The sequence below is a fragment of the Pezoporus occidentalis genome, unplaced genomic scaffold, assembly GCF_034315485.1.
Source record: "Pezoporus occidentalis ecotype Australia unplaced genomic scaffold, CSIRO_AGI_Poc_V1 ctg11, whole genome shotgun sequence".
Classification (NCBI taxonomy): Eukaryota; Metazoa; Chordata; class Aves; order Psittaciformes; family Psittacidae; genus Pezoporus; species Pezoporus occidentalis.
Genome location: NW_026912886.1, coordinates 12,479,441 through 12,492,221, shown reverse-complemented (window position 1 = coordinate 12,492,221; position 12,781 = coordinate 12,479,441). Strand labels below are relative to the sequence as shown.

Sequence of the window (12,781 nt, the reverse complement as noted above, 5' to 3'; positions counted from 1 at the left end):
TAGGCCCCCTTCAGATACTGGAAGGCTGCTATGAGGTCTCCACGCAGCCTTCTCTTCTCCAGGCTGAACAGCCCCAACTTCCTCAGCCTGTCTTCATACAGGAGGTGCTCCAGTCACCTGATCATCCTCATGGCCTCCTCTGGACTTGTTCCAACAGTTCCATGTCTTTTTTTATGTTGAGGACACCAGAACTGCACACAATGCTCCAGGTGAGGTCTCAGAAGAGCAGAGTACAGGGGCAGGATCACCTCCTTGGACCTGCTGGTCACGCTCCTTTTGATGCTGCTCAGGATACGGTTGGCTTTCTGGGCTGCAAGAATTGCATTCATCCTCCGATACCTTGAAACTTTCCTTATGCTGCCCAGTTTTCTATGTTTCTTACCTGGTGCCTGCAATAAGCCTAGTTCACAGTCCAGGATGAATGAAAAGTTTAAGTAATTTCACTGTTTTGTGCAGTAAGGTTATTTGTGCATTAATGTCAATGCAACGAAGGTGTACGCATGTTTACAAAACGTCAGTGTAAGACTCCTGAACACATTCAAGCCAAGTTTGTTGTCAAATTAATTAAACATTTCAAATCCCCCGAACGTATACTTTGTTCAAGGCAATTTTTCATTAAGAACCTAGTCATCCATGAACAATTCAAAGTAAACTTACTTCATGTGCTGACAGCTCACAAGTCATACTTGTGCATTTTTAAAGGGAGGGGGGGAATGGCAAATGCACTTCTATTTTCAAAAGAGAATTTAATGCAAGTCAAATATTAGGCCTGATTACCTAGAGAAATTAAACCTATGTGATTTGTGAGGCTTCCTCGAGTCTAACTATTGCTCTCTTCCAGTATATGTATCTAAATGGTTCAAAGGATACATTCAAATTTATAGTCATATTGACAACATGCACCAAAATTCCCATTTCAAGAAAGAAAAAGAGCTTAGAAAATTGCAGTTCTCAGATCAGACTAAGTTAATAGGTGCAAACTGTTATTTAATCAGAAGCAGAGATGAATATATTTACACTAGATTTGACTGAAATAGGAGACAGAGAAGTTTGGGCAGGAAGGAAGAAGCTCAGTTGGCAAGGGAAAGCATAAACAATTTCTATTTTATTTTTTTGTCTCCAACCTTGGACAAAAATCCTACCCTGAATAGTTTGGACATTACCACACACATGCACTCCCCTCCTCTGCCTTGTTACATGCTTCCTAAGGGATACTTGACAAATGCCTATAAAATCAACAGAAAATCCAAATCTAACATCTTCTCACTGTGAGCCCACACAGCCTGCTGCCGATCACGCAGACCATTTGGCAAGCGCCGGATCTGCAGGAGAGCAGCTGCTCCAGCCACTCTCTTCCAGTAACATCAGAGATATGAGGACTTGGGGAAAAATTAACCAAGTGATCAAAAATGGAATAAAAGATGTTAAGAGGTTTTTTCCTCCCTGTAAACATCAAATCATCCTCCATGCCCAACTGACTCTAATATTGCTCTGAAACTGGAGATATTGACAACTCAGGCTACTAGAATAGACAAACAATCTAAAATAGCCCCAGCCACAACAAGTACTTGCCGTCTAAGCCACGGAGGGAAGAGGACTGCAAAGCACACAACAGTGTGTGGGCACCAAGAGCTCAGTATTTACTGCTCAGCCTCTATAGCTTAGGCTCTTTATAGCCCCCAAAATGCAAGGGTTCCCCTGTTCTGGACTTCATATAACTTGGAAAGAGCACACAGTGGATGAAAACAAATATTTTTGTGAAGAGATTGAGAAGCCACATTGCTTTTAATTCACATACACAAGAAATATACTTATTTAGACAAAATAATAACAAAACTGGAGTACATCGGCCTATTTCTTTACCACTATAAAGCGTTCCTTAGATTCAGATCATGCCCTCTACACCAGTTCAAGATTCTTTCTGGGCAGTTCATTATTTATTTGGAAACATTAAATATTTGCAGTTCCCCTCTCTGATCTTGATCGGTCCCTTACCTAAATTATGGTGACTCCATGGGTCTTATATGGCATGCTTTGATCAGATGGGAGCTCTGCTTTCCCTCTAGAAACATCCTGTTTCTCCAATCTCTGCTAGCACATAGCCCCACCAACCCATTATTGCAACACTGCCTTTCCTGCAACAGCTCACATCTACAACTGAAAGACAAACTCTTGCCTTAACCATGAAAGATGCGTGCCAGCCTTTCTGCAGAGGTGAATATGCTTTCACAGGGATGTTTTAAAACAATGCTGCGATTTTGTACTCTATAATTTCAATCAGGATTCACTGCCTGCCTACTCAAGAGTGCTATTACCCAGAGCATCACACTGTGCATTACCGAAAGCATCTCACTACTCCATATATCACTCGAACCATGTTATACGTTGCAAGCATGAATGTTTGTGCAGGGATCAAGGCAGTACTCACTGCATGAATACCTGTCACACCCTCCTCTGTGTAAGGAGCCTACCGTAAAACATCAGTGCCTCAAAATTTCAGGAAATCCCCATGCTCACAGTTAAACGTGTTTACACAGCTTGACTGATAAGAGCACGAGTCCCATGATGTTTCAAGCCTCATCTACTAATTGACTTAATAAAAGTCACGGCCGAGAATGTTCTTTCGAAACATTACCCAAAAAGTTACAAGAATCTTCTGTGATACTGTACATACACACAGAGTTGTTTATATCCTCTTGATCTGGTTTACTCACTCTATTACTAACATCCTTATTCCAAAATTAAATCAGTCGTACCAAACATAATGCTGTTTTCCCCCATTTCTCTATTAATATCTCTTGATGGCCCTTTTATGTTCCCTTCTCTTTAGCTTGACCTTTTTTGGCTATTTCTGTAAAAGCTTCAACTCTCAGTCTCCAGAGCAATGACTTTCCCCTGAGGTTGCTTTGTTCCCAGTTTTGATTTTATACTCCCATAGTAGTGCTCACTCTTCACATATTTGTTTACAGAACAAAAGCCACCAGTCTTTAAAAGCACTATGGAGTAGAAAACACCCCTTTTAGGTAATTTTATTCAGCTGTGCCAATAACAACAGCTATCTCTAGTCAATTCTACCGTGATGTGCAATTACTTCCTTGGAGTAAAAAGAAGCAAAACAGAACAAAGACATGCTTAAAATGTTACCTTCAGAAGATGATGGGGAAACATACAGAACAACTCAATTATGTTTTCAGACCTACATGGCATATAGTACTGATGAAGTACAGACGCTTCTGCAATTTTCTTTCCAATCAACCAAATTTGTACTAAAATGGGTTGGCAACGCTCGTTACACTAAGGAGAACTATAAACACTGCCAACTTAGGCATATATAGATCACAAAACCTGTTTATCTCTAAATCTGTGTTACTTTGTGCTACGGAGAAAAGAAATGCAACTCTTTCCCAGCAAAACCATCAATTTTTGAATGATACACAAAGGTAACTTACAGACAGCAATGGGATGGCAACTTTTCCAAGAAAATCAGGGGGTTTATCTCCATCTTCATCAAACACTGTCACTTCCAGAACATCATGAATATCTTTAATCGGGCTGGAACAAAAAGTGCAGACACATAAGAAAATAACATTCAATACACAGGCACACTGTAGCCTCCACAAAGATCAGAGGAGACTGTTTTACTAATTAATTTTGTATTGCCTTGGAGTATAAAATTAACTTTTAATTAAATTCCCCCAAAAATGAATCAAATGATGGGTATTCCCCAAGCTTTTTCCTCATGTTTCAGTCCCATAACTAGGTAAAGAAAGTAACTATCAAATGGTGGTCACAAATAGTGACATCTTCTGTGCACTGGTGATGCCAACAGTGTAAAACTCAGCTCTCCAACAGAGAAAGCTGGTGACTGGGAGATGTCAAGGGCTGAATTCAAATCCAGCCTTTAGGACGCTAAAGAAATAATACAGAAAACAAACATATATAACTTCATTGAACTTAATACAGCCATTCTGCCCCAAAGGAAGGTCATTTCAGAGCTCCCAGAACCTATGCTGCAACATGGAGGAGTTGCTCCCAGTTGTCTCTCCAGCTAGAAGCTGTAGCATGTTCAGTGATACGATCTGGTGTCAGACAAGCCACCGCAATGTTTTCAAGACATTATAACTTTAAAATATACTGAAACCTGCCACTTCTGCCATCATACTGCCACATTCCACTCCAAGACATTATCATTTTCCATATGATACAGCTACCAGCGGTGTAAAATACTAAAACCCCACAGTGACACACACAGATAAGTGTGTTTCAGAAAATCTGCACATGATGTGAAGGGCTCTCTGGTGGTACTGAATGCTCCAGCTGAAACAGATTCATCCAGTCAAAGCAATCCACTCTTCTCCAAAAGAAATCTACATCAATAGCTTTTAAGGTGATTAATTGAAAGCTTTTTAAATGGCAGAACTCTAAGGAAGATGTGAGAGCCTGCCTGGCTCTGCAGATGTGATGCTTGGACTAACCACACAACAGCAATAGGAAAGTTGGAGAATAACCTGGAGCTGACACTTCTGAGACACACAGGAAGCAGAGACACAAACGTTCTTTTAAAATAATTTTGGATTCTTATTAGATTTATTTTCTTGGCTGAACATCCAAGAAGACTCATCTGCTGGCACAATCTCAGAGTAAACAGTGATGAGGGGAAGCTTCTTGAGAACAGTGAAGTAACGGAAAGGTCTCCAAGAGGCTTGCATTCAGCTGCACCCATGAATAAAACAGAAATCCAGCAAAGTACTTCTATCAAAGAGATCAAATACTTTTAATCATGTTCTTATCCAGCCCAGGATTTATCAATGCTGCTTTTGCAAGAAGCTCATCATTCTTAAACCGTTCTTCCAGTGGATAGGTACAAATATCATAAATACCCCTGTACCAGCTCTCACAGTTGTCTTCATTGCCACAGACTACTACAGTCTTAGAGACACATCTCACTTCACAAAGACATTTGTCAGCATAAAACAAGATTTTAGAAAAAATTGCTGTCAAAAAACAATGCCTTATCATTTTTTTAATTAAAGTAACAAGAATAGAAGAGAATATTTGATTTCCATAAAAATGTAAGCCCCTAATTTGACTTGTTTAAACTCAGAAGATACACCATGAACAACATGAGCTCTAATTTTCTGCTTGCTTACAAATTAAAGAATAATTCTACTATGGTTCAATGAAACATATTCTATTTTAAATTATGGAAAATGTAGGCACGAGTATCTGGTCTCTACTTTCTATTATCTCTTGGATCCAGCTATGACTCCATTACGTCTAGTCATGATTCTTCCTATAAATATCACAGTAATTTTTCTTTTAATGACTTCTATTAATAAACTCCATGCAAGAACTAGTAAAAGGCAAAAGTCTTTAATTGAGTTATAGATGATATTTCTCTAACATCCTCTCTATGAAAAAAATGACATATCTTAAACCTGACCTTTGCATTTTCCCAAAGTCAATAGCTTTTATAGTTAAGCTGCTGTGTGGTGTTGCAGCTTGTTTTCAAAAGCAATCCACTTACAATGTGAAAACTTTGTTCCACTCTGGATTGAGGTTCTTGTAAACGGTGTGTGTTTGAAGCATGTCATTTCCCAACTCTAATACACAGAAAGGATCGCTTTTACCTAGGGAAAGAGCAGACAGAAAAAAGAATTAAAAAGGAAAAAAAAATATAAATGGACCAGTTATTTTATTTTGTATTTACACTCTTGCGTTGCAGGAAGGCTGAGGAAGTGGTTGGCCAAATAAAATTAGATCCATTAAGACAACTGTAAATTGCCTTGCTCTGTTGGAATGACATTAAATAAAGAGTATCCCGATGCATCCACAGTTCTGGAAACTCTTAGCACTTACCTTACAACTCATTCAGGTGGCTTCCCTCTTAATACCTGAAATCTGAGACTTACAGTGAATCATCTCTAAGTCTTTATAGTTAGAAAAATCTGCTCACATTGACAATATTCAGATGATATTACAAAAGCAGTACCATCGTCCTGAGCCATCTAAGTACCACTGCTGCAGTTACAGCTCTCTATTCTATCTTCTGCTTAGAGTCTGTGGTTGTCTTCAGATGATTACAGAATTAAATACCCACACCATGGGAAGAAAAGCATAACACCATCTGTATCAGCAGAATTTCTTCAATGAGTTCCATGTGAGCAAGCCCTTGAAGCTATGAAGAATACACAGTGCCACAGTTTAAACAAAACCTAGCATCAACTGGAGAATCCATGCATGAACCAGGTATACTGCTTAGAGCAAATAAAGCAAACCCCCCAAAAAACAAAAAGAATCCAACTTCCTGTCAAAATAAGGATATTGTCATGGAACCTATTACAGCAAAGACATGTTTACTAATGTTTTATTTTTGATAACTCATATCACATGAATTTGTAGCTTTCACAACTTACTGCAGATCAGCAGTTTCCATCATGAGCAGAGTACCCTTTATGAGCATGTCTGACTCAGTATCTGATTTAATCTCATCTTCAGTGTTCATGTATAACTCAGACACAGGCACTCCAGCCTGACTTGTACGTAGGCAACTAAATATGTCAGCAATGCAGGGATTTAGATAGCAGACAAACAAGATATTTAAGAAAAAGCTGTCTTTTATTTAATCCTTATTTTTGGTGTTATTAATACAGAGCTCTTAAGGTTATTACTGAGAAGTTTATAAACTAAACAGGAATCTTTTCAGTATGTAAACAGTGGGGTATTAACTAGTCAATATTGGTAAAGTTTAAAGACCGTGTGTATTACTGGAATCTATTTGTCTTCTCCTTTTCAGTTTACGTGCCTTTTCCCTGATAAGTGTGGAAAATGCACATAGCCTTTCAGAGAAACTGCTTGAAATGCAAACTGGTATATGCCAAAAACAATCCCACTGTATAATTTGGTACTCTGAATGCTATTTTTTGGTCAGTGAGCAAATGCAGTGTTTGAGAAGAACTCTCGTGCATACACAGAAAACATCCAACAAAGCAGAAAAAGTCATTTTCACGTCAACAAAACTATTATCTAGGAATACAAAAGTATGGAAGCCTCAAACTGAGCTAGCTGTGGCTGAGGAGCTTCTACGTATTTGATATAGCTGCATGGAAACTAGCCTAAAATTTATGTTAAACGGTGAAATATGGATTTTCAAAACTCTGTTGAAAACCAAAGCAGATACTATATTGTTTTCTGATAGCTATTATGATAGTAGACTAAAAACTTGAAATTAAAATATATAATTAAAATCTATAATGCCAACAAAATTATAATGAAAACTGAAATCCCAATCGCACCAAAATCCAATCTTTATCATGGGAATAAGGTGGCATTACGCTTGTGGTCAGATGACTGGTCTGCAGAAGTTCACCCACACAAGACTCATGACTGTTATAGGACAGGACAGGGAGGGAAAACTACCTGCTCATACTGCTCCTCTGTTAACCCTTGGAAATCTTTGTAGCTCTTAGTGTCTCTATGATACTCCCTTTATCAGATTTTTAGTTGGACTTTGAATTTACTTTTATCAATAACAATAAATCTGAGCAGTCTCCCTGGCAATGCAGGAAATATGGCACTGCTCTAGGAGGGCTCCATTATGGAAGCCCATAATTGCTACACTAATCATTTATGAATGGCTCAGAACAGATAATTAATCTTTATGTCTCTCATTTCACGATCAGAAATTATGCTATTTTTACCTAAAATGGCTGCATCCTTTTGCAATTTGGTGGGTCTATTACAGCATAATACTAGGATATTTTCAGCACTGCCATTGAAAAACAATTTGTCATTTGCTTCGTGAATCAGGCTCAAAGCCTGGGTTATTTTGAATATAATGACAGACTGAGTAACCTTTTACTTAAGCAGAATTTCATTCTGTGCTATGCACAAGGAATGTGTGTCACATACTCTGTATGAAAAGTTTTTGAATTGCAGAATCAAGAACCTGTGTGTCTCTTCCAATGTTCATTATCCACCCACATGTTCCTGTTTAAGTATTGAGGGAAAGGGGGCCAAATCCATCACTGATGCAACTGCACTAGCATCAGTGAAGTTTTCCAAAGGATAAATAACCTTCCAGGCTCTTTCCCTGGACACTGCCTGTATTAAAACCTTATGTGCTTCTAGATAGCCCTAGCCTTGCCATTTGCCAAAGGTTCTGCTTTGCTGCGGTACCCTTATTAAATCTGTTAGTAAGATGCAGTTACACTCCTAATTCCGTATAAATAAATGTACACATTCTATCAATTTAGAAATGGATTTCTATACAAGATACCATTCATACTGGCAGGGGTTTGTGTTTGTTTTCAAATTAAGTTCTTCAGTTCTCTAAAGCTCTGCTTTCTGCAATAATCTTTTTTAGCAATGCAGGGTTAAGCAGTGAATTGAAAATGAACATAATCATTCATCTTGGGTTTTCTCCTTTGGTCCTTATTTTACGAGTAATGTTCTCGTATATTGTGATGTCTTCATGAAGACTGGGGTATGGGGCAAGAGTGTTTTCTCTCTAGCATTTGGAAAAGGGGAAACTAACCTCAGGGCAATCCCAAGCGTGCAGGCTGGGTGGATACTCCATTCCTGGAAGTGTTCAAGGACAGGTTGGACAGGACTTTGAGCAATGTGGTCCAGTGGAAGGTGTCCCTGCCCATGGCAGGGGGGTTGGAACTAGATGAGTTTTAAGGTCTCTTCCACCCCAAACCATTATATGATTCTATGACCTTTCATGCCTTTATCAACAAGTTATCTGCAAAAATGACTATGTCAGCTAATACACAACATACGATGCTGTCTGTGAATTACGAGCTGCTGCAAGATACAGAATGAAAAGGTCTCCACACTCCTGGAATATATGGCAATAAGAATATCCAGGCAGTTGCTACAAAGTAGTACCCATTTGCTACTCATTCTATGGAAAAAGAATATAAAGTTGTATTTTTAAAGTTGCTGTCAGGACCAAAAGCCAATTTGAGGTACAGTTCATTAAAAAAATCTATCCTTTTCTTGGAATAAGAGCTAGCTCCAGAAAGATCACCCCAAACTGAAGCCTCAAACGAGCTGCAAGAGAAATCTCACTCACATCCCCATCACTGGCAAGCTTTCTTTTTTCAGGTGACAGCCTGCAGCACCACCCAAACCCACACACTTAACACTGTGTCAGACACCCCCAAAACCTTTCAGTCTTGCTCACAGACTCACAAGGAACCCGATAAAAGATGGGGCAGCTGCTTTGCAGGCACCATCACTTTATATCAATTCTTATTTTACATATTCCTGCTGGAAAATATAACAGCACACCATGCTGTGTTACCAGCCACACCAGTCAGATCTAAAGAGGAAATCAGATCTCCATTCACTGGACCTTCCCACATACTTTTGTGAGCAAAAACCATTTCATATCTCATTTCCCCAGGGCAGGTTTCACCACTGAAGAAATGATGGGAAGACTTTTCTTTGATCAATTGACAGTACTGCACATTCTAAGTAGCACTCACAATATATTTTAGCAACATATGTTGCAAAATAAAAATAAAATACCTGCAAAATCTGCTGCCAACAGATCCACCGCCTTTAAAACTTTGACTTGTAAGAAGCCAATGTCCTTTATGTCCCAAAAGGAATTCTTTATACACTGTAAGGAGGAAAGCATAGAGATGTATTTCTTTTGTAAGTCAGTAAGAAACAGATTATTAAAATACTAAATGACTTCCATTTTTATATCCATTGCTATTTCTGCAGTGTTTCAGTTTAGCAGCTGATACACCTATAAATACATGCCCACTATCCCAGTCTCACTGCATCATGACTCTGAGGTGCACAACATCACACGCTACCTGCTCCTAAGGAAATTCTCTATCATGTAAGTTACATGCTAAGCTTATGGTGGAGATTAGAAGGAGTCCTACCTACATGTTTATGCAAGTATCATCTGCCAAATAAACCAGAAAATGGGACAGGTAGACCTGGAGAAGCAGCATGGGTCAGGAAGGCCGCACCCTCCCCCCATCAGGAGTGAGGCATCTTTCCTCAGAACCTTTAGTTTGGTTCAAAGTCCTAATGCCTCAGCCTTGCAACCCATTTCAGAGAGATAAACTTATTCCTTCTTAGCCAGCTTTTAAGGCATGGAAGCCATCATATAGCTTCGTCTTCCAACAGCTGATGGTCCAGGACATATCGTCCCCAAAGGAGGCAAGCAAGCTAAGCTTGCTATGATCTTTCCATGTTACCTGGTGAGTCCCACTTCCATGATAATCTCTTAATACTATTCAAGTTTGAAAAAAAAAAAAAAAAAGAAAGTATTAGCTTAAAACTCAAATACAAGCAGCCAAATTGCTTGGGTCTATCTGACCCAGCAATCTCCCTGTCATTTTGAACAGAATAACTATTTCGTGCAATAGTTTTCTCTGGTAGGAAACATGTTATTATGACTGGACAAATTTTCCTTCTTCCTGCAATTTTGACTACTTTCAAAACTAGAGAAGGAGAAAAAAAAAAAAGGAGGTAAAATAAAGCAAACTCACATATCGCTGTGAGATCTGTTGCCGTTCACTGGGGTCTCCCAAAGGGCAGACACACAGATCAGAGATAGACACTCCTGTACATGGGGCAACAGCGATCAACATGAGCAGGGACCCCGGGTGTTTTTCCAGAGGCAGCTTTAAGCAATTGGTCTGCTTCATCGGCAGGGCAGAAACATCAACCTGGCATCTAGAACAACATCACCAAGGGTTAATAAGACAAAAGAGGTGAGGGGAGGAGGGAAAGCAATAATTATATTGATTTCAGTAGCAAGCGAGCACCAAAACTCATTGATCAGGATGAAAAGAATGCAAAAAATAAGCATCTCAAATTTGGGAAACCAATTAGCCAGTTTCTGCTGCATGCACCATCAAGTTCTGCTTTCTGGTTCACCTACTGGTAAGCAGAGGTAAAAGGTTTGGGCTGCAAGTACAGTAGGAAAACTTCATTCTGGCCTGCCTCACTTCCCCTCTAAAATTCCCTCTAAAATCCCCAAGCGTTTTGTGATTGATTTGAAACGCAATTTTATTTCACCTGGGGGAAAAGAAAAAGGGCAAATGCAAAATTTAAAACATTAGCCTAAAATGGATTAGTTTCTTTAGTCACATACTCCATTTTATGCTACATTATACTGTATGCCCCAATCTCTTTTACAAGCCTTACTAGAGCTCCATTTTCAGTGTACGGTTATATTTCCCAAAGGGCAGGACTGTCTTTAAAGTCATCCCCCCCCCAAACTCCCTGCACTTAATATGTATCATTAACCTGATACTTCCCCTAAAAACAAAAATAAGGAGAGAAAAAAAAGAGAAACATTCATAAAGAGACAATAATAAAGGATGAGCATGGGCTAAGGCAGACAGAGATCAGTAGACAGCCAGTTATACACGAAGGGAGCGGTTAAATGCAACAGAAAGCCTAATCACTTGGCTTGGCTAAATGCCTTCTATTTAGAAGTCCAGTAAATGGAGTGGAACTTTTCTGAACCTCCGTGGGGTTTGGCTTTTAAGAGTAGGCTGAACAAAAGTTACAGATGAGAAAGGAATAAAACCAAAAACAAGGAAGGAGCAGCTTTGCTGGCCCAGTGCAAGGGGAGTCGCATTTCTCCAAGGGATGGCGAGCGAATGATGGAGAGTAAGAGCTTTTGCTCCTCTTAATGCCTGCCGACAAGTTTTTATTTAAACTAAACTTGTTAAGGTGTTGTCTTAATAGGCTAAAATTCCACAGGGTTCCCCCAGGTGGGTTTCTTCTGGGTAAATGGTGCATGTAGTGTTCCTGATTGATCCCATTCCAGTAGTAGAGCTGGAGCAGTTTATACCCATCTGCTATAAATTGCATGCTTTCCGCTTCTTAACAGCCTATTTTCTGTGAATGCTAAAGGGGGTGGGAGAAAAAAAAAACAACAACAAATAAACCCAAAACATTTCTGCCTGAAAACCCAAGAAGCTATGTTAGGGAGTAAAAGGCATTGCTGTGATGAATTTATAAGTCATCCAGAAGATCCGTGTATTAAAACACAGCTCTTTGCGCAAGCTGCTTCTGACCGGAATCAGTGGGGATGACTTTGCCTTAAGTGTGCTCTTTGCTATTCACTGCATTGAACGTACAACAGGTTGAAAGTTTACTCTTATTAACTGCTTTCAAGTGCTTTGAAAGAGAAAGAAAATAAACCAGGAAGAGTACTAGCACTGTTCAGTGTGTAGGCTGCCTCTCAGCACAATTTCCAAGTGTGAGAGGCTGCGTTTAAAGCTCGCTGCTATGCCTAGACTCTTCAGAAAGATATGACAGGAGAAGTTACAGCAGAAAGGAAAACAAAGCAGCAACAAAAAAAGGCAAGTATTTGAGAAAAAGACCTTATCACTTCCACTCTGGAGGTCATCACCACCTTGGTTGCATTAACACAGCTGCATCTCAGACTACAGCAGTTTTACTAATACCTTAGGTATCAGTGTAAAAGGGGGAACATACAGATATCTCGGGGGTTATCTTTATTTCTTTTACAGATGAAGAAACTGAAGGAAGGAGAAGGGAAAACTCAGGGTCACCCAGCTGGTCTGTGATTCAGCTGGCAATAGAGGCCACATCTCCCACGTCAGCATTTCATCCACCACCCACTCAACACAGTCCACAACTGGGAAAAGCTGCGTTTGCTTTCTTATGTTAAGAACTTTTAATGGGGTAAGAAAGAAAAGACAACTTGGTCAGACAACGGTGCATCTCCCACCAACAGATAACCTCAGAAATCTCACATACCTCTGAGGCA

General features: G+C 39.5%; 1 protein-coding gene across 3 annotated transcripts in view; it reads right to left on the bottom strand.

Moving 5' to 3' along the window:
* The window catches only part of MCTP2 (multiple C2 and transmembrane domain containing 2), a 123,939-nt gene that overhangs the window by 54,591 nt on the left and 56,567 nt on the right, over positions 1–12,781 (bottom strand). For all 3 annotated transcript variants that reach the window (XM_062631365.1, XM_062631354.1, XM_062631372.1), the window contains 4 exons: positions 10,521–10,707; positions 9,538–9,631; positions 5,528–5,630; positions 3,450–3,552 (listed from right to left, as the gene is read on the bottom strand). In XM_062631365.1, coding sequence (XP_062487349.1) covers positions 3,450–3,552; positions 5,528–5,630; positions 9,538–9,631; positions 10,521–10,707 — 487 coding nt within the window. The remainder of the gene's footprint in view (positions 1–3,449; positions 3,553–5,527; positions 5,631–9,537; positions 9,632–10,520; positions 10,708–12,781) is intronic.